We start from the raw sequence: 22,710 nt of genomic DNA on the forward strand, positions 1-22,710 counted from the left end.
GGACTGTGACTCCCTTGTTGTGTAGCTCCTATATCACCTGCAATACCATAGATACAAGTTACTCTAGGGTAACTATAGATAATGTACTGTACACTTCCTACAACACCATAGATAAAAGCTACTCTACTTCATAGCAGGGTAACTATAGATAATGTACTGTACACTTCCTACAACACCATAGATAAAAGTTACTCTATTTCATAGCAGGGTAACTATAGATAATGTACTGTACACGTCCTACAACACCACAGATAAAAGTTACTCTATTTCATAGCAGGGTAACTATAGATAATGTACTGTACACTTCCTACAACACCATAGATACAAGTTACTCTAGGGTCACTATAGATAATGTACTGTACATTTCCTACAACACCATAGACACAAGCTACTCTATTTCATAGCAGGGTAACTATAGATAATATACTGTACATTTTCCTAAATGTTTGAATTTGAATTTTTTACCATATGGAAATAATAAATGTTTGAGGATATAAATATGTTTTCCATGATTTGACAGAATGTGTGTATATAAACATTTCATGGTACATCATAAATGTGTACAATTTTTGTGTCAATTTAAAATATTTTAAAATTCAAGAATAGCAACTGAATGAAATACCATGTGTGTGTGCAAGTCTGTGCTCCATTCCATAGATACAAAGTGTTGTAAACATAGATTTTTTTATTTCATGCTTATAATAAAATTCTAAAGTTATAATTAAAACCCCAAAAGCCAGCATATTATTTGCATGGATACACGGATACTGTGGACTACTAGCATCCTTGTTCTGACACTTCTGGCTCTACATCTCTCACGGGAAGGGGACCTGACGAACTTCTGGAGCTGCACACGCTGTGGCTTCCTAAGTGCTTGTAGTTATTTGACTCAATTTGATAAATTACACAGATTTGAAATAGGACCCCAATTAGCTCACATCACAAGCATGCTGGGTTTTGTTTTGGAAATATGACAGCTGCATAAGACCTTGATTAAAATCAATTATTGTCATTTTTCTAATCTCTCCAGTGTGAATGTCAGATACTAGCTAGGCATGTAAAATCCACTCAATTTCTCCACCCCTTTTGTAGCATAATTCAAGAAGACACAGAAAGTGGAACTACTGTTGTATTAAAATATGATTGGCATTATCAATCTCAAACGGGCTTTTTAACTGCAGGAGATTAATAATGAAAACTGAAGAAAAGCAAATGGCAGACAAAAATGAAAACATCTAAATTAGAAAGCAGCGCCACAAAATGTACTTTGTAACAATAGAAACCTCCTTGCCTTCCAGAGGAGATTATTTGGGGGGGTCCTCACATTCTCATCTGATGATCAATAAATAATGGATCAGCAAAGTCATCACTGTGTCAAGCCTGACTCAGATGTTTTCAAAAACCAGTCACACGCACTCGCACTTGTGAGACATCTACATACCAGGAGTCCCAAACTGGATGCAGTTTTCCAGCGTCCTGACGTAGTCTGGGTCACTCAGCTTAATGAGCTGGAGACTATTGGCTTTCTCCATGTTCTTGATCCACTTGTTAGCCTGGCCCTGAGGGTCTATCATCAGAGGCCACCTTCTCGCATTCCTGAAGATGAAAGGGGAGAGGGGAGAGGGGAGAGGGGGGAGGGGAGGGCATTTGGTCAAGCCATGACTAGTTTCTGTGGAGTCAATCCCACCCGACTGTAGGTTTATCTGTTGTTATTAATCCTTTCTTCCTTTTCCTTGAAGTAGGCACATTCAGTCTGAGCACACTGTAGAAAAACCACAGAGGCCATTTTACAAGTTATCACACATCCTTTCTCTCCTTCTGGAATACAACAGTCTCTAAACCTTAAATTACATGCTTAATAGCATTTGCTGCTCTTGCGAAATATGCTACAAAGCTCCACTTCCCCAACTAGGCCTTGATATTAATTAATCCCGTGGCCTGGGCAGGTTACTTCACTTCCTTAGTTTCTGTGTATTTCTATGTGTTGATATTTGGACAAGAGGAAGAAAAAAGAATTTGATCCATTTATAGTCCTCTCTCTCCTCTCTCTCCTCCCCTCTCTCCTCCCTCTCCTCCCCTCCCCCCCTCTCTTCAGTAAAGAGATAGAATGATCTAAGGGAAAAAAGGAACAGCATAGCTTTGTATCATCAAACTGCATAACAGATACGAACACCGCTGTATTACTACAACCACAGGCCCAGCCTTATTTCCAATACTGCTGTATTTAATGTCATCTATGTAGCTCGTTGTACACGTGCCTTGTGATTGTGAGCCTCCTATGCACAGAAAGGAGTTCTCTGAAGGTCAAAGTTCACACCTGAGAGAGCTCATACCTCATGTAGAACGCCTTTGGATAATTTTTCTCCTGAATTTGAAAGCAATTCTATTGTTAGCACATAAGTTACAGCATGGCACAAGACATGTAGCTCAGGTGGTAAGGAAGACAGCCTCGCTCTTCAACACCTATCATGTGTTAGTCTACTTAGGTGCCATAACCAGTCCTACAGACTGCCAGCTTAAGTGGGCAGCTTCTCACAGTCCCGAGGCTGCAATGGAAGGTCTCAGAGCTGGTTTCTCCAGACACTTTTCTCCTGGCCTTGTAGATGGCCAACATCATTGCTGTCCTCAAATGCAGCCCATGCTGCCTCCGTCCTGGCTAGGACACGAATCTTATTGGAACAGGAGTCTCCCCTAAAGGCCTCACTTAACCTTAAAACCTCATTGTGGACTATGGCTTCAACATATGAAAATTTTGGGGTAGGGTCTTCCAGCCATTAGCATTAACAATATGTAGAAAGAAAACAAACCAAAGATTAGTATTGTACCTTAGATGGAAGTAATAAAAATGCAACTGTACACTTAAGAGCATGAAGGGATGTCAAAGTACATTATAAAGAAATAAAATCATAAACTTGTAAAGGTTTCCACCATGTCACATTTCAGCAATATGTTCAAGTCTAGAGAAATAGGTGTTAATGGCGTTTAGATGTCTCTAAGAAGCTGGACAGCTCCCCTGCCACTCTATTGCATCCACGTTCTTTTTGCCTTGATGTTCAGGTCCATGCTGTTTCTTTGTCCAAAAGATCGCTCTTTCCCATCTTTCCACGTCCAGCTTCTACTCACGCTTCAAGGTCAGCTCAGAAGCTCTATAGTTGACAAAGCCTTTCTTGATCTCTTCTCTTGGAGTCTCTTTAGCAATTCATCCTCATTACCTGTACGGTGCTTTCACAGAATGGCAATATTCATGAGGGCAATTCTATCATTTCTTAACTACCTCACCCAAATAAATTGTGTAGGGCTTTGAGGGAAGGGTACATGCTGATTCTTCTTTTTCCTCTGATATTTAATATAATAATAAATATAAATATAATTTTATTTAACAGCATTAATTTAAAACAGCAAAAATACTTGGCAAACATTATAGAAATTAAATCATTCAAAAATTTAAATTTTCCACATGGTTATCTCTGTGTAGAAAACACTGGTTCACTGAACAGCATTTCAAAATCATAGTGAAGGACTTCTGGTGCCGACCAAAATAAGCCCATGGTACCCTGCGTCCTCAACTGATCCCCCCACCCAAAAAAAAAAAATCTCCAAAATACAAAATTCAACCACTTTCTGATTCTAAGAAGTGAATAAAAGAAACTGAGGGAAAAAAAAATTAAAATTTTAGGAATGATCAATAGGGAGATTGTGAGTAGTCCCTTTCCTTTTACTTTCTGGATTAACAGAGTCACTTTGTAGCAGGCATGGGGAAAATCTCTCAAAGTGGAGAAATGAGAAAATGTCAATGTATGAGCCATGCTTATGGGAGAAGGGGCGGGGCTTTGGCAGGGCGGGGCTTTGGCGGGGCAGGTGTGAGTGCTAAGTGTTCTTCTGTCTGCTGCTTACTTACTCTAACAAAGGCTTAGGACTACCACCTCAGCCCCACCCTAGCCTCTGGATAGTGTGTGCTGAGGAGCAGACCCACCAAGCATGTAAAGTCTTTCAAGTCTGAGCACACATGGGAAAGCATCGGAACTAGAAGTCAGATATTAACTGACTCGTGTGATTGGTACAACCAAACTCAGTCCTGCCCACAGGATTTTACCAGGACTGGGGATCTCATGTTCAAAAGTTCTAGAAAAAGTTACTTACTATGCAAAGAACCACAATACATTTGCTTCTCAGGGAGACAAAAGACACTGAAACAACCAGAAATAAAAACAACTCCAGAGCTGATATTACAATTATTCTTTGGGAGAGGGAGGTGACTATGTTTTAAGCAAATGGAGAAAAGACATCTCATCATTGAAGTAAAAAAGATAAAAATGAATAAAACAAATTTCAGATCTGAAAAACAATGTCTGAAATAATAAATATTCCAGGGCTCAATGGTAAAAAGGAGATGACGGACCTACCAGCACATCCCCAGACAACTGAGGACAAAATGGGCAACACTGAACAATGGAAACAATGAACAAGACTGGGAGCAGACAGTGCCTGGAGCCTTGTTAGACAACTCTGCAAGGTGCAGCTTTTTCCCAGGCTCCTGCTGGGCAAGAGGGAGAGACCAGCCAGAAAACATATCTGAAAATGCTAACGCTGAACCCTCCCCTGATGCAGAGAAACACAAAGGGTCACAAACTCATATAAACCGGAAGGAGACAAAGCAAACACCTTGTGACACAGCCTAACCAGCCTGCAGGAACCTAAACACTTAGGGAATGACCTTGGAGAAGGTTAGATGTGGCCATTATTCCGAAGGAGCCACTACAGTGGCCTGCCTGTAAAGTGCCATGAGGAAAGAGCTTGACGGCCAGATTGGCTGGCACAGCCGCATAATCACAGCTACTCAGGAGGCAAAGGGGAGGGCAAGTTCAAGGTCTACCCGGATCACTGAGGAAGTTCGAGAGAGGTGAGCCTGGATAACTCAGGGAGACCCTGCACCCCCAAATAAAAGTGACAGGATAATCACAGATGGTGTGAGGTAGAGGTAAGTGGCAGGACACTTACCACATTCCAGGCCTCAGGTTCAGTCCCTGCCACCATCACCAAATAACCAAATAAAACACAGTTTTCAACCCAGCAGTCTACATTCAGCAAAACCGTCCTTTAGGACTAAAGGCAAAAGACAAAAAATTGGTTTTGTTCCCTACCAGTCTTGCTTTAAACAATGCTAAATAAAGGGCTTTGCCTTGACAGGAAGTGATAAGAAAGCCTGGAATTTTAGAAATAAAGAGATAATAGTGAAGTGCCAGCATGTCCTAAACTGTGTACAAATATTGAGACAAAAGCATTATTACCATCAGTGAGGATTGTGTGTGTGCAATGGATGTGCTTTTAGATAAACCAAACTAACAGGGTTTAGCTATTGATTTATTTACTGTCAGGAACTGGCTCTCGTGAATATTGAGGCTGACACATTAGTATCTCTGTCTGTAATCTGTTAATCCAGGAAAGCTGCTGATACAGCTCCCTCCAAGCCTGAAGGCCGGAGGTGCAAAGGAAATCCCAAACTGAGGGCTGGAAGCCAAAGAACTCTTCTCTCTCAAGAAGGCAGGAAGCAAAATGGAGAGCTTCCTTTTTCCTCCAACATTTGTTCTGTTTGGGCCCTCCAGAAACTGGCTGTGCCCCTGTACCCCACTGTACATTAGCAAGGACAATTTACTTCACCTAGTCTACCAGACCAGTGTCAATGTCACCCAGAGACATTGTCACAGACACATTCTGCAGTGACCCTCAACATGGGCACCCCATAGCAAAGCCGACTGACCCAGAAAAATAACCATCATTTATAGATGCCACGCACATGACTACTACACTATTGCCATATGCCATGATCAAGAAGGATCAAGGGACCTATATGACTGCAAAGATTCTGCATTTTAAATGAGCTCATATAATATTAACTTGAGATTATGAAAATATTTGCTAAAAACTGCAAAGTATTATGGTGAAAAGTCAGTACATGAATAAAAATGCTAAAAAAATTATTCAGATAATTTTAAAATATGAGAAAAAGGAACAAACTAATAGGTGCAAAAATAAAAAATGGCAGATGTATATATTTTATTATTCTTTTATGGTTTCATGTGCACTTCAATCCAGTTGCATTTCCAAACTGGAGACTGAGTGACGTTGGGCAGCAGGATACACAGAAGGTTCTCTAGTGTTCTCACCTAATTCAATCCAGACGATAGACTTATAGTCAGCCATGCCAATAACTACAATAGGAAACCAAACAGATGAGAAAAGACTGTCGAGTTCCATAAAAATACACGGTCTAAGAGGCAGAGCGAGACAATGGGTGAGCAAGACCCTCCGCCTCGCCCATGACATGCCAAGCTTGACAGCTACACCAGCTCTAAAGCTAAGGAAAGCAGGCAAGAGACTGCATGCAGACTCTGTTCTTCCAGTAACGGATCAAAGCTGGTGTTACCCTCCTTCTGAAGTGCAGGCAGCCAGGAATGGGGAGAGATGCTTCCCTCAAGAGAGAAAGAAGGGGGACCAAGTCCAGATCTCAGACTGAGAACACAGTACTAGGCCCATTGCTACAAAGCTCAGTGCTAGGAAAAACCCCAAGACCCCTACTACCAGACTGAGCTGCTGAACTGACTCCACCAGCTCTTATAAACATTTCTAGACATTACTAAAAGAGGAGGAAGTCTTAAGAAAAAGTGATAGAATAATTTAAAGGAAATGTGAAAGTAAAACTTTAGGATTGAAGTGCTGCCACGTGATTAGAGTACCTGTCTATTGTGTCTGAAGCCCTGGGTTCAAACCCAGCAGTGAGAAGAAAGGAAAATTAATACAGTGAGTCAAAATTTGTGGTATGTAGCTAAAGCAAAAGGTGAGATATTTATAGGATTAAATCCACAGATGAAAAAAAACTATAAGATAACCTCAGCTTCATCATTAGGAAGACAGAAAAAGAAAAACGGTTTATGCCTAGATCAACTACAGGAACGAAGAAATGAACAAAATCAATGAAATAAAGCCAACCTTTGTTACTAGGTAGAGTTGAAGACATTTTGTCAATCCTAACAGACTAAGGAGGAAAAAGACAATATAAAAATCATGGCCAATAGAGAGATTATCATAACAGACCCTCCACACATCAGGATGATAGGAAATTAATACTAAAACCACCCCTCCCATAAAACTAACAATTTAGACAAACCAATGAATTTCTTGAAAGATGAAAAGCTATTCAACTCATAAGTAAGATACTGGTAACATGAAATAAACATAAATTTTAAAAATTGAATTCATATATAAAACATTTTAACAGAAAATTCCAGGTAATTTCTGGGATCATTTCTACCAAATATTTGAGGGAAGAATTCTGCATATTCTACTCCAAAATATGGGAGAGAAATCTTCCCAACTCCTATAATAAGCCCAGTTTAACATGACCCCCAAACCAATGGCCCCATAAACATAAATGGAGAATTATCAGTACAATATTAGCAATTTGAATCCAGACATATATGTAGAGGAAAAGAAATCACCGCAAGGTAAAAATTATCCAGAGAATGCAAAGCTAGATCAGCACTCAAAAAACAACAAAACCAAACTAAGAACCAACTAATCAACTAACACTATTCTCTGTAGGAGTAAACTAAACATCAAGAACTGTAAGCGCATGCTGGGGAGACAGCTCAGTGTAAAGTGCTTGCCAAACAAGAGACGACCTGTACTCACATAAAAGGCAGGGCAGTGATCCAGGTAGCGGCTCCACAGCCATTGGTTCATAATTCATGTGTTTCCATTCGATTGGCTATTTGTCCCTGTGCTTTTTGCAATCTTGGATTCAACAATTCACGCTCTTGCAGTGGAGCCCCCAGCTGGAGCAGGCCCTCTGGATAAGTGAGACAATTGAATAGCTTGAACTGTTTGGGAGGCATCCAGGCTGTAGGACCAGGACCTGTCCTTAGTGCATGAACTGGCTGTTTGGAACCTTGGGCTTACACAAGGACACTTTGCTCAGCCTGGAAGGAGGGGACAGGACCTGCCTGTACTGAATCCACCAGGTTTAAATGAGTCCCCAGGGGTGTCTTGGCCCTGGAGGAGATGGGAATAGAGGGGAGGGGCTGGGGGGAAGGTGGGGGTGGGAGGGGGGAGGACAGGGGAACCCATGGCTGATGTATAAAATTAAAACACATAATAATAATAATAATAATAATAATAATAATTTAAAAAGGCAGGGCAGTGGTGGATGTCTTATTCTCAGTGCCGGCCGGTGGAGATGGAAGGACTGCTGGAGCTCACTCTGCAGCCAGTCCCGGTGAATCAGTGAGCTCCAGATTCAGTAAGAGCACTGGCCTCCATACATGAGTGTGCAATCCCAGACAAACTATAAGATCATCTCAATAGTCAGAAGATGAGAGGTTGGCAGAGTTAACATCCACTAATTCCCAAAGTTCATTACAGACTATCTTAATTAGGGTTTCCATTGCTGTGATGAAAGACCATGATGAAAAGCAGCTTGGGGAGGGAAGGGTTTGTTTCACTTACACTTTCAGTAACAACAGCCCATCACTGAGGGAAGTCAGGACAGGAACTCAAGCAGGGCAGGAACCTGGAGGCAGGAGCTGATGCAGAGGCCATGAAGGGGTTCTGCTTACTGGTTTGCTCCTTATGGTTTGCTCGGCCATTTTTTTAAAAGAGTAGCCAGGACCACTATCCCAGGGATGGCATCCCCCACAATGGGCTGGGTCCTCCCACATCACTAATTAAGAAACTGCCCTACAGACTTGCATACAGCTGGACCTTATGGAGGCATTTCCTCGGTTGAAGTTCTCTCCACTCAGATGGCTCTAGCGTCTGTCAAGCTGACATAAAACTAGCCAGCACAACTGACCCCTTACCAACTTGACACACAAACACATCACTGTGAAGCAACAACCTTTCCCTTTTGGTTCATCCCCAAGATCACATATTTATAATCTCATAGTATAAAACATATTACAAACTTAATAAGTCCCAGTTTTTATTAATTCAAACACTTTAAAATTCAGTCTCTTTAAAAATCTAAAACATCATTAAAAGTTCCAAGCTTCAACTACGGGCTCCTATAAAGCCAAAATAAATCAAATAACTTGTTCCCTCAAGAGGAAAGAGCCTGGGCAAAATCACAATCTGAACAGTGGCTGGGATTCACTCGTAATCCTCTACAGGACTGTGGTGACTTCTAGCTCTACCCTATGCAGCCCATGTAGCTGTCTCCTAGACTCAGGCTTGCTCAGCTCACTCCATGTCTGCTGCTGCTGTTCTTGAAGGTTATCCCATGGTACTGACAACTCCAAAATGCTGGGCCTTCTACCGAAATTGGGCTGCACATTCACCAATAGTCTACCCTGGGCTCTCTTCAGGTCTCCAGACCTTCCTCATGGTGCCAAGCCTCAGCTGCTCTCCATAATCCTCTCATGCCTTCAAAACCAGTACCATCTGGGTGTCTCTCACACTACCAAGTTCAGCTACCAGCATGAGGTATGACTTTGGCCACCACTGGAACACAGTTTCAAGGTGCTGATCCTTGGGAAACACTTCCTAGATTTAACCTCAATAATGTTGGAGTATTCTTAAATTACCCCTATTTACTCAGTTCTAGCTAACCAGCATCAATTATCCCAGGGAAGTAAAGGTTTTATTTCAGGGGTGCTGGTCTCTTGCTAATCATTGCTGACTCTTCAGTCCCAGCTGACTAGAACCACAGATCCCTAATTCAAGATATACAGATAGCCCTAACAGTTTCAGCTTCCCTCTGAAACTTCACAAACCAGGCCTCCATCATCTGCATTTCTCTCAACACTCCTTTTTATTTTTTAGTTTTGAAAAAAGAAAGATTTATTTTAAAAAAGACAACAAACAACAAAAAACAAGCCTTGGTTTGAAAGGTAGCATCAATTGACCTTAAAGGCCCAGCAATCTCAGGCAGGTGGATGGAAACAGACACCCATAATTTTCAGAAGAATAACCAAAAAGACATTCAAGTGACAGATCCCTAGTGCATCCAAGAAGAAACAAGAACAACCAAATCTATGCTCCTTTTGGGGGCCGAGAACACCTCCGCAAGTATCACAGATGTTCCGGACAGCAGGACTTCCTTCCTCTCCAGAAGATGTTCCAGATAGCAGGACTTCCTCCCTCTCCAGAAGCCACCTCTACCGCCACCTGGGCCTTGCGCCAGCCTCTGGCCTTCAGGTTCTTTGCACTCTTTTTTTTTTTTTCTCCTTTTTTAAATATATTTGTGTTTTAATTTTACACATCAGTCATGGGTTCCCCTGCCCTCTCCCCGCCCTCCCGCCCCCACCCCACCTTCCCCCCATCCCCTCCCCTCCATTCCCATCTCCTCCAGGGCCAAGACACCCCTGAGGATTCATTTAAACATGGTGGATTCAGTACAGGCAGGTCCAGTCCCCTCCTTCCAGGCTGAGCAAAGTGTCCCTGTGTAAGCCCAAGGTTCCAAACAGCCAGTTCATGCACTAAGGACAGGTCCTGGTCCCACAGACTGGGTGCCTCCCAAACAGATCAGGCTATTCAGTTGTCTCACTTATCAAGAGGGCCTGATCCAGCTGGGGGCTCCACAGCTTTTGGTTCATAATTCATGTGCTTCCATTCGATTGGCTATTTGTCCCTGTGCTTTTTGCAATCTCGTATTCAACAATTCACGCTCTTGCAGTCCCTCCTCTTTCTCGACAGTTGGACACCTGGAGCTCCACCTGGGGCCTGGCTGAGGATCTCTGCATCCACTTCCATCAGTTATTGGATGAGAGTTCCAAGACGACTGTTAGGGTGTTTAGTCATCTGATCACCAGACTAGGTCAGATCAGGCTTTCTCTTGACCATTGCCAACAGTCTACAGAGTATATATCATTGTGGATTTCTGGGGACCTCTCCAGCACTCTGCCTATTCCTGTTCTCACGTGGTCTTCATTTATCATGGTCTGTTATTCCTCATTCTCCCTTTCTGCTCTTGATCCAGCTGGGATCTCCTGCTCCCCTAAGCTTTCTTTCCCTCAAATCTTGCCCTTCATTACTCCCACTGTCATCCAGGTTGTTCATGTAGATCTCATCCATTTCTCTGTCATGGGGTGATCCCTGTGTCTTTCCTAGGGTCCCGTTTTCTAGGTAGCCTCCCTGGAGTTGTATAGCAGTCTAGTCATCTTTGTTTTACATCTAGTATCCTCCTATGAGTGAGTACATACCATGTTTGTCCTTCTGAGTCTGGGTTACCTCACCCAGGATGATTTTTTTCTAGATCCATCCATTTGCCTGCAAACCTCATGATGTCATTGTTTTTCTCTGCTGAGTAGTACTCCATTGTGTATACGTACCACATTTTATTTATCCATTCTTCAGTTGAAGGGCATCTAGTTTGTTTCCAGGTTCTGGCTATTAAAAACAATGCTGATATGAACATAGCTGAGCAAATGCCCTTGTGGTATGATTGAGCATTCCTTGGATATATGCCCAAGAGTGCTACAGCTGGGTCTTGGGGGAGATGGATTCCCAATTTTCTAAGGAAGCACCATATTGATTTCCAAAGTGGCTGTACAAGCTTGCATTCCCACCAGCAGTGGAGGGAAAGTAGGAAGTAGTCTTTTTTTTTTTTTTTTTTTTTTTTAGCTTAGGATCGAACCCAGGGCCTTGGGCTTGCTAGGCAAGCACTCTACCACTGAGCTAAATCCCCAACCCTTGAATGCATTGGCACCGGAGATCACTTTCTAAATATAACTCCAGTAGCACAGACACTAAGAGAAACAATCAATCAATGGGACCTGTTGAAACTGAGAAGCTTTTGTAGAGCAAAGGACTCGGTCAACAAGACAAAGCGACAGCCTACAGAATGGGAAAAGGTCTTCACCAACCCCACATCTGACAGAGGGCTGATATCCAGAATATATAAAGAACTCAAGAAATTAGACATCAAAATGCCCAACAGTCCAATTAAGAAATGGGCTATAGAACTAAACAGAGAATTCTCAACAGAGGAAGTTCAAATGCCTGAAAGACATTTAAGGAATTACTCAGCATCCCTAATTATCCAGGAAATGCAAATCAAAATGACTCTGAGATACCACCTTACACCTGTCAGAATGGCTAAGATCAAAAACACAGAAGACAGCTTATGCTGGAGAGGATGTGGAGCAAGGGGAACTCTCCTCCACTGTTGGTGGGAAGGCAAGCTTGTACAGCCACTTTGGAAATCAATATGGTGCTTCCTTAGAAAATTGGGAATCCATCTCCCAACACTCTTATCTTCCAGGTTCCCACAGAATAGCTCACCAAGCTTTGATCATCCAATGGCTCTTCTAGCCTGAAGTTCCAAAGTCTCCCCCAAACACATGGTCGGGGTCTGTCATAGCAATAACCCTTTATCCTGCTAACAGATTCGGCCTTACTTAAGGTTTCTGTTGCTGTCCTGAAAGACCACAGCCAGAATCAACTTGGGTAGGAAAGGGTTTATGTCACTTACACTTCCGGGGGACAGCCCATCACTGAGGAAAGTCAGGACAGGAACTCACACAGGGCAGAAACCTGGAGGCAGGAGCTGACGCGGAGGCCATGGAGGAGTGAGGAGTGCTTCTTACAGCCTTGCTTCTCACAACTAGCTAGGCCTGCTTATAGAACCCAGGACCACCTGCCAGGGGCGGCCCCACCCACAATGGGCTGACTGGTCCTCCCCCATCACTAATCAAGAAAATGCCTAGGGCTGGATTCTATGGCGGCCTTTTCTCAATTGAGGGTCCTTCCTCCCTGCGGACTGCAGCTTGTGTCTAGTCAACACCAAACTAGACAGTACACAGACTAAAAGCAATTTTCTTCTACCCAATGAAATCAGTGCAGCAGCAGCAGTAAAACTGCCTAGAGCTGAACCGACTTTGTGATGCTCAGTGTGTTTGCATCCACATAGACCTCGTGGACAACAGTGTTCAGTTTAATTATCCATTTGCAGCATCATAGTGGAAGCCATTGACAGTGCAATAAGCCAAGGAAAAGAGGCGAAGGGCACACAGATTAGAAAGAAATTAAAGTGTCACTACGTGCAGACAGCATGATTGCCAGTATATAATAGCCTAACAAACCAACATAAAAGACCAAATGAGTTTTTAAAGTTGCAGGGTACCAAGTCAGTATACAAATAATCCTTTCTAGAATAGAGGCGTTCCTAATACCAGCAGCCAACAACCAAACAAAAAAGTTAATACCATTTACAAGAGCAAACAAAAATTAAATACTGTGCATTCATAAAACGGCAGAGTACTTGAAGACCTAACACAGGTGGGGAAATACACTACATTCATTAGTTAGAAGACTTAATAACTTGTCAGTCTGTCAATATTGTCAAGCCTATCAATGTAACCCCAATAAAATTCCAAGAAGATATTTTTTAGATATTTACATTTTATTCTAAGATTTATATTGAATAAACAACTAGACAATTTTTTTTTTACAGGAGAACACAAGATGGAAGGCATACTACCTGACTCAAGACGACCCAAAGTGTCCAGAATCAAGATGACACAGTACTTGCATCAAGACAGGCTTAGAGCTCAGGGTATAAAGAATCTAGCTGCAGCCGGCAGCAGTGACACACGCCTTTAATCCCAGCACTCAGGAGGCAGAGCCAGGCAGATCTCTGTGAGTTTGAGGCCAGCCTGGTCTAAGAGCGAGATCCAGGACAGGCACCAAAACTACACAGAGAAACCTTGTCTCAGAAAACAAACAAAAAATCCAGCAGCAGAACCACATGTATAGGGACACTACATTTTCAACAATGATACAAAGATGAAATTGATGGGGAAAAGACAATGATTTAAATAAACTGTGCTGGGATGACACTGCCTCTCTCCCCACCCCCCACCCCCCACCCCCTTTTTTTTACTTGATTTGTAAGACCAGACTGACCTCGAACTCACAGGGCCTGCCTCTGCCTCCCAAGTGCTGGGATTAAAGGTGTGCGCCACCATGCCCGGCCTGCCTTCCCTTTAATGTGAACTTCTGAATGAGTCTCTGTAACTGCTGAAAGGGAAAAATCAGCAGCCATCTTAAGAGACGCTTCTCCCTCCCCTCCTCCAAAGGTATTTGCTGACCAGCAGTTTTAGAAGTGACCAGAAGTTGAACTTATAAGGCTGGGACAATAAATCTATGTGTCCTGGACTTGGTAAAATAAGATATGGGGAGTAATGGGCTCAACTGACCAGAAGTTGAACCTCAGAGGAGAGTAGGACAGGAACAATAAATCTGAATGTAATGTATATATCCTGGGTTCAACAAAAGCAGGACATAGGGAGTAAAAAATTTATGTCTCTGTAGATACCCTGCATCCTGTTAGCCATCAGTAACCTCATACTTATAGTTCAGCCAGTAACTTCAAAGAACTACCTCACCCCTAGCCTCCTCATCCAATCCCAAGCTGCATGTAAACCTTTCCCATATAAACCCCTTCAAGTGAGTGCTCGGGGCTGTTCTCCTCCATCCGCTGTGTCAGATGCTGGATGGCGGACCAAGCTTGCTTGTTTTGTTATTAAAAACCTCTGTGTGCTTGCATCAGATATTGGCTCTGTGGTGGTCTTGCTTGGGGGTCTTGCAACCTGGGCACAATGCTACAAAAAAAAAAAATGAATATTGTTCTATACCCAGTTAACAGATGTATCCAACTTTTGTCCCATCAAACAATGCTCTTCATGTGACATCATCTTCATTCAAGGTCAGGAGAATGTGAATTCACCTTGTATTTTTCTTTTAATTAGGGCTTCCTCAAAATATTAGTTGAATAAAATTTCAAAGGATATGTTCTTGAAGGTAGATAGAAAAGTATTTTTTCTTTTTAGAAAATCCATGAAAGCATTTATTGTGGAAGGTGTTATGCAACATATTTTAGTTCAAATGGCTCCACTTTTGGATGAAAATGTTGAAATAAGAGTGAAGAAGCATTCTATTTACTTGCTTATCACCACCATTATGTTGCAGTATTTTTTGACAAAAAAAAAAAAGTGTTTCTCTTCAGTCTTCCTTTTTACTCCTCCATCAAAAGTCCTTTTGCTACTATCTAAAATGTTTATTTATTCATTTGTACATGTGTATGTGCTGGTAGAGGTCAGAGGGAGTCTGTTTTCTCCTTCAACATTGTGGGTCCTTAGATTCCAATTTGGGCTGTCATCCTCAGCCGCAACCCAGTACCTGCTGAGCTATCCCATTGGCCCCCCAACATTCTTGAATTTATAAATGTTTAGAGTCAATTGTTTGCCAATGGAACCTAAATTAGTCAGGAGTCACTGTTTCTGACTTGGACAGTTTGCCCTTCCATTGTTGCATAAAGAGAATTCTTATTTAGTGTTCTTTGGGTTGTTGAAAACCACAGATTTCTTTCTTACCATGATAATACACATCCACAACAGTAGGCACAGGAGGGCACAGGATCTGAATATTTAACTGTTGAGGGTGAGGCTGGTCAGCAGCCTTCCCTGAGGCTTTAGGGAAGGGACTTCCTTAGTTCCTTGTCTAAAAAGGAACAAAGCTTGGCGGAGCCAGTAATGGCCTGGGGCCAGACCTTGGGGGAAATCTCTGGCTTTAGATTCTGAGAACCCCACTCTTTGCACCCCAAGGGGCTGTGGTTAACAGTCACAAGGCCACTGTGTGCTAGCTAGGTCTGGGCTGCACTTGAGAGACCTGGGTTTCCTTTGGGCAGCCTGCTTGATGGATGAGCTTGCCGCTGACTTCACACCACTGTATGATGCTTTTGGGTGACACTGTCCTGTTTTTCCCTTCAGCAAAACTGTGAATAAGATGCTGTATTTCCTAATAAATTTGCTTACATGAGCAGCCGGCTTGTGTAAGCTTTCCTGATCTCAAACCTTCCAATCATCTTCATCCTCTCATCCCCTGGTCATCTTCCCCTTGGGACCTTTCACTGAAGAATGAATGACCTACTGGTCCAGGTCATCCAACGGTGGTACATTTTAGAGAGTTCTGCTGTTTTCATCTCCAAACACATAAAATGAGAAAGAGTGGCCATTCTCAGTGATTATAGTTACTGAAATAAGTATGTTTCTCTCCTACTAAAAATCAAAGTCTGCCTCTCAAAACAAACAAACAAACAAACAACAACAACAACAACAAAGGAAGTCAGCTATGGGTTTGGTCTACTTACCAAGCAGTTAAATAATACTCACTTTAATCCAATAAATGTCCAGATACAATCCAATTGCACTCATCCCTATCACTGACTTTTGACAAAGACTTTTAAGTGTTAATAGCTCCCAAAGTTAATTGTATTCTAACTTGTCCAAATTGTATAAACTTTCCTAACTAATCAATGCCTTACTCAGCTAAAGTACTATGTATTAAGCACTTGACATGGGATTAGGCCCTTAGTTAGTGCCCAATATTAGGGATTAGCATTACCAAGCAAGCATCTATGGGAAACACAAGGAGGAATCATGCAAGTGAACAAGATATGTGTCCAATGTCTTAATGATGTTTGATGACTTAAACATCTGTCCCCAAAACTCTCAAATTTGTCCCACAATAGGGACAAGGACAGACTTTTGGAACAATGAGGACAATTAACATCAAAGACCCACCACTGTGTATATATTAGCCTTTTATAACAAGACTTGTGTTTTATGGAAATAAAAACTTTGCTCTTTATTATAATATTAACAGAAAATAATTAAAACAGTTAATTAGCAAACATTTCGATATTGTGAATATTTGCTAGCTGAAAGTGTTAAAAGGTTTGCAAATAAATATATCTACTCATTAGATATTAAAAATCATTTGTGAGAAAATATTTTTTCTTACATTATAATGATCCCATTATCGATGGAAAATGAGTCAGAGGGTAATCCAGCAATATTCCAAGCTCGAATTGTAACAGCTTCTCCCAGAGTACCCATAAGAGAATAATCATCTGAGCAAGGGATGTCTCTTTCTTTGCACGATTGTGACCACTCCTTGGTTTGGTTCTTTAAATAATTCACAGAAAAATATAGATATGAGTTGGTGGACAGTTGCCAAAGGAATAATGTCTAAACTCCTCAATACCTATTTACTGAGTAAATCAACTATTGTTGAAGCTGTACATCAAAAATGATTCATGTATTGTGGTGAATAGGTATGGCCTCTGTAGACTCATAGTGCCTGTAGGTAATGGCACTATTAGAAGATGTGGCTTTTTTGAAGTAGGCTTCCACCTTATTGGAGGAAGTGTGTCTCTGTAGGTGTAGGTTTTGTGGTCTCATATGTTCAAGCTATACCCAGTGTGGTACACAGTTCACTTCCTGTTGCATGTGGACCAAGTTGCAGAACTCTTAACTCCTTCTCCAGCCAGCATCATGTCTGCCTGCATGCTACCATGCTTCCCACCATGGGGATAATGGACTAAACCTCTGAAACTATAAGCCAGCCCCAATTAAATGTTTTCCTTTGTAAGAATTGCTGTGGTCATGGTGTCTCTTCACAGCAATAGAAAAGACATGTATCAAACATTTCCCAAATAAAATTATAATAAAGAAATGAAAATTAAATGTAATCAATGATGAGATAAAGCCTAGATTGACCACATGACAAAGTTGGAGTTTTTGTATTAGGAAGAACAGTTACTGTGTATTAGTCTAAAGTTTAAATTTATAAAGTAGTTGACATTCTATGGCTTAGTTTAATTTCTGTTGCTATGACAAATAACTTGACAAAAATCAACTTAGGGGAGAGGTAGCTGGTACTTAAAGTATCGAGTCACACCCACAGTCGAGAGCAGAATGAGGCTGACTGTATGTATGGATCCTCTCACCTCAAGGAATCCAATTAAGAAAATCCCTAACAGGCATGCTCATGGGCCAACCTGATGTGGACAACTGCTAATTGACATTCCCTTTGTGATTGCAGAGTGTGTCAAGTTGACAATTATAACTAACCCTCACATTCTCCATGCAGTTTACACAGTTTGTTTAAATTGTAAATACAGAGAAAAATACTATATTATTACAATACAACCTAAACCTGCAGAATGAATGGGGACACAGGAAACATTTGTTTCTGGTTCCCATGTGCTCTGTAGGATGGACCAACCAAAGGCTATTGGGTTATAAAAAGGGTCAGGCCACACTTTGGATGTCTATAAGAGGCACGGTCTGTTATGATGCCCAGAACCAGGAGAGTGCTCCGTACTGACATTCATACTAATGTTCAAGTCAGGTGACAGACAAAACGCTTCAGAAATAGAGAAACACACGACTGGGAAGAAAATAGAAAGACAAAGGAAGGTGTCCATAAGCAAGGTGGGAGAGTGAGTGTACATGATGCTGGTACCTGTTTTGGGCTAATGAGGATGCCCTGTGTGTGTACAGTTGGTGCTGGGAAGGGCTCAGTTGTAACTACCCTCTTCCTCCGGTTCTAACTGAATAGGTTGTATCAACATTCTTCTAGTTTTACTCGTAAAGGCCATGGTAGTGGATGACTGGCGGCTTTATGACCTTAAGTTGTTAATATTATTTACTGTTCATGATAAAATTACAGATGATGTTATTTTCCTCACTGCGTCCTAAAAGTAGTACATAATTTCAAGGTATTCATCTACCAAGAATGCTAATTTTTTATGAAAGCCAGGCTTCTGTTTCTTAATTGTGGGATGTTATGTGTGATTATTGTTTCTTTGGATATTAGAATACAACACAAAGACACTCAGACGGATGAAAAGCAGAGTTCTCTTACAGCTGTGCATATGACAGGAGGTGTTACTGGAAAGAGTTGCAGGAAGTTGGCGCAACGGTTGGTAATACAGTAAGTGGGGTGGGATTAGCTAGGTTTCATGTACTTCCTGGGGATTATGTATATGGATAATTCTGTGGAGATAACAAGAGGTTCCCCTGGGAAACCTGAGTAATTCAAGGACAGTTGACCACTTTCCTCCAGGAGAGGCAGAGCCTAAAAAGGAGGAATCACTAAGCTCAGAGCTCAGCAGACTACACATGAAAAAGCAGAGGCTGTACCCGGAGTTGCAAACAGGGAAGCCTGCAGTTGGGAGACACAGTTTTGCTCTTTGGTCCTCTCCATTTGCAATGAACATTTCAGCCCTTTGTAGGGAGACACCTGGGGACCAGGAAAACACCCTGGCCTTTGTCCAGTATGCGTCAGTGTTAATTCAGGTCAGAAATGCACGTTTTCAAATTTTGTTCTGTAAGTTGTATTACCATTGTTATCTTTTATGATGTTGTCTGCAGTACGCTATGCTATACTAAGTTCTTTGTTTGCCTTCCTGCCCACAATCCCATCCTCCTCTCAGTATTTCCTGGTATTTTCTCTAAGATATATTTCAGGCTCTTACAGAGAGCCAGTCATTGCATGGTATGGCACTTCTAGCTGCCCAAGCAGAAGATGAATATTCAGTGGGGATCAATGAGATGCCCAGGAGTATGTTTTGAACCAACAGAGATGGGTATGAGTGCCTGCTGATCTTTCCATCCTTCCAAGTTGATGTAGGATAGAGTCAATTGGCCATGGTTCTTGTTCCCACCTTCTCACTGACTAGCTTGACGGCTCTGGGGAATTGTCTCAAGCTTGACAAGCTTCCTTGTCTAAAACTGTCAAGCAAACTAATCTGTCATTAGGCAGATAGTGAAGTTAAATGTTAACCAGCTGAGCTACATGCAAACCACTAATGCAACACCCTGGGAGCTCATCTGAACAATGTACAGACAGACAGGCAGAGCTGAAAACCTGAAGGTCACGGTGCCTCTGTAAATACAAAGTAAATACAGAGGCCTCCAAAGTAAAAAGGCCACAGGTAGAAGCTATAAGTGGGGATTTTAAAATAGTTTGTTTTTAAAATTTCAATAATCAGAGAAACTGTAATGGAGGCAGGAAGAACAAGGGCACTAAGGGGAACAATAAGCCCCCAGTGAAGGCGGTCTTGTCTCCACACTGTAATGTTTCAATCTCTGACATGGTTTTAGGATGACTTATTAAGGTCCATGCAGAGTCGTTGATGAGGCATGCATCCCCTTGAATGGGTGTGCACTCTGACACACACACACACACACAGACACACACACAGACACACACACAGACACACACACACACACACACACACACACACCTGATTCCTTTACACTTGGTTATGAACTAAAATTTCACCACTATAGTCTGTTGCTTTAAAATTAGGTTTGAAAACAATGTTTCATCTAGCATCTTTTGGCTATGAAGCAATTTACATGATATTTAAAATATGTAAGTACAAATAATTTAAACGTATTTTGCTTTTCCTTGCAGGAACCAAAAATTAAAGTAAAACAAATTTGAAAAAAAAAAATGCTCTCTGGTTCCCCACAACAACAATAACAACAACAAATGAACAAACCCTGAGGTTAATGTTGCAAAGATGGAGGAAAGCCAGGGAGAGATGAGGGCATTTCTCACCTGTCTGTAGTTTGATGTGAAGGCCCCAAGGTAGGCAACAACCCCTGAGGAGATGAGGATGTCCCCTGTCAGGTTGATGTACAGCTGCCCAAGCTCCAGGGCTGAGTTGCTCCAGCGAGTTTTCTCACCTCCCAAGCCCCCAATCAGCTGCTCGGCTCGCTCCAGCTTTTTGCTGCACAGATCAACCTCAAAAACAAAGGTGAGCTTTTATCAACATCAACAAGCAAAATAAGCTGAAAATTCTGCAGAGTTCCAAACTCAAGAGATATTTTTTTTTCTCAATTATAAACTAGCCTGAAGTTCTAAAAAGCACTTTAAGAAGAAAAACATGATGCATCTCCCTGAGATATGGAAAGTCCATGACATCTTGTGTTTTAAAACAAGTAAATAACTTCAATAAAGTTCTCAGAATTCCTACATAGTATTTAGTATATAATAGTATAGGCTAACTCTAAGGAAATGACCTTCAACACAGGAGACTGAGACTAATAAAGAACATTCTCCTGCCGATATAGATATTTTAAAATGATCTGAAAAAATGGGGGAGGCCTCAGAACAAAGCATGTAAGTATTTGCATAGCATACACAAGGGCCAGGGTCCCAGCATTAGTACTATACTTTCAATATTTTATAAAGGTTTCTCCTCATTAACTTAGTTGGTTTAAGGTTGCTTTTAAAGGTTAAGAGCTTTAGCAATTTACACTTATTTACAAAGCACAATCTTTCAAGTAGTTAAATGGCGTCATCCTCCCAGACATTTGCAATTAAGCTTCAAAGGGAGCATCAATCAATAGCTAAGAGCCTGCTTTCTCCACCGGACAATCATCTCAAGTTTATTTGACACAATTGAACAATGCTTTAAAAAGGGAAAGAAGCAGATGCTTCTCAGGGTGGCAGACTTAGGGAAGAGCACTTAAACCTGTTTCAGTGTTCCAGCAGGATGCTTAGATTGAATCACTGTAATTTAATTTTTAAATGATAGCATCACTATTCTTTTTAAAATGAAATCAACACATTTATTTTACTTGTTTAAAAATGTTTTAATAGTAATAGAATTGCATCACCTCCCCCCTTCCCTCTCTCTAGCTCCTCCCACATCCCCTCCTCTCAAGCTGAGAGCCTCCTGTTCTTTATTATTGTGACATATATATGTATGCACACACACATAACTGCTGAGACCACTTTTTTCTTGTTGGTGTGTACATGTTCTCAAGACTGACCACTCTGAATTGGACAGCCAGTAAGGGGTTGCTGCTGCTGGGGATGCTGTGAAAGTGTTGCTCTGATTGATTGATAAATAAAACACTGATTGGCCAGTAGCTGGGCAGGAAGTATAGTATAATTGGGATAAGCAGAGAAGAGAATTCTGGGAACAGGAAGGCTGAGTCAGGAGTCACCAACCAGAGACAGATGTGAAAGGACCAGTAAGCCACAAGCCACATGGCAACTTACAGATTGATAGAAATGGGTTAATTTAAGATGTAAGAACTGGATAGCAAGAAGCCTGAGCCATTAGGCCAAACAGTGTAAATAATATAAGCGTCTGTGTGTTTACTTGGGTCTGAGCGGCTGCGGGCCTGGGCGGGCCTGGAGATAACTCCAGCAACAGGGGGCTCATCCCTGGGGGAAGCTAACTCTCCCTCTCTCTGCTTGTACTTCTTTCTCTAGGAGTGGGACCTCATAGCCCATTGCCACTGGCCCAGCCTTGTTTATGCAGCCATTCCTAGGAGAGACTGTTTCACAGCAGACTCCCTGGTAGTCTAGCCCTTACACTCTTTCTGCTCACTCAGGAACAGGAGTTCCCTGAGCCACTGATGTAGGAGTTACAGTGCAGAAGCCGCCGTTGTGGCCGGGCTGCCCACAATTGGTTTATCTCTGCATTGTGTCCAATTATGGTTTCGGTGATGGTCTCCATTTGCTGTAAAGAGAAACGTCTTTGATGAGGGGTTGTAGCTGCACTTGTATCTGAGGCTTTGGAGCTAGGAAGCACAGACGAGAGAGAACATGGGGCACCGGTCTTTCGGGGTCACTTGCTGGGAGTCGTGATCACTGCTGCTCTATTTACAGTAGTCAGGGAACAGAAACACTTTAAATGTTCAACAGGTAAATTCATAAGGAAAATGTGGTACATATGCACAATGGATACTACTCGGATGTAAAGAAAAATGAAATCTTGAAATTTGTGGGTAAATGGATGGACCTAGAGAAGATGACATTGAATGAGGTAGCCCAGACCCAGAAAGGCAAACATCATTACTCATAAAAGACAGTGAATACAGTTTATTTTGGGATTCAGACTGT

General features: G+C 41.8%; 1 protein-coding gene across 1 annotated transcript in view; it reads right to left on the reverse strand.

Moving 5' to 3' along the window:
- Positions 1-22,710, reverse strand: part of Dnah7 (dynein axonemal heavy chain 7) — a 253,668-nt gene that overhangs the window by 73,331 nt on the left and 157,627 nt on the right. The window contains 3 exon segments of the mRNA XM_036172739.1: positions 1,442-1,596; positions 16,798-16,961; positions 20,410-20,595. Of these exon segments, the coding sequence (XP_036028632.1) occupies positions 1,442-1,596; positions 16,798-16,961; positions 20,410-20,595 (505 nt within the window).

Source organism: Onychomys torridus, chromosome 23, assembly GCF_903995425.1.
Source record: "Onychomys torridus chromosome 23, mOncTor1.1, whole genome shotgun sequence".
NCBI lineage: Eukaryota > Metazoa > Chordata > Mammalia > Rodentia > Cricetidae > Onychomys > Onychomys torridus.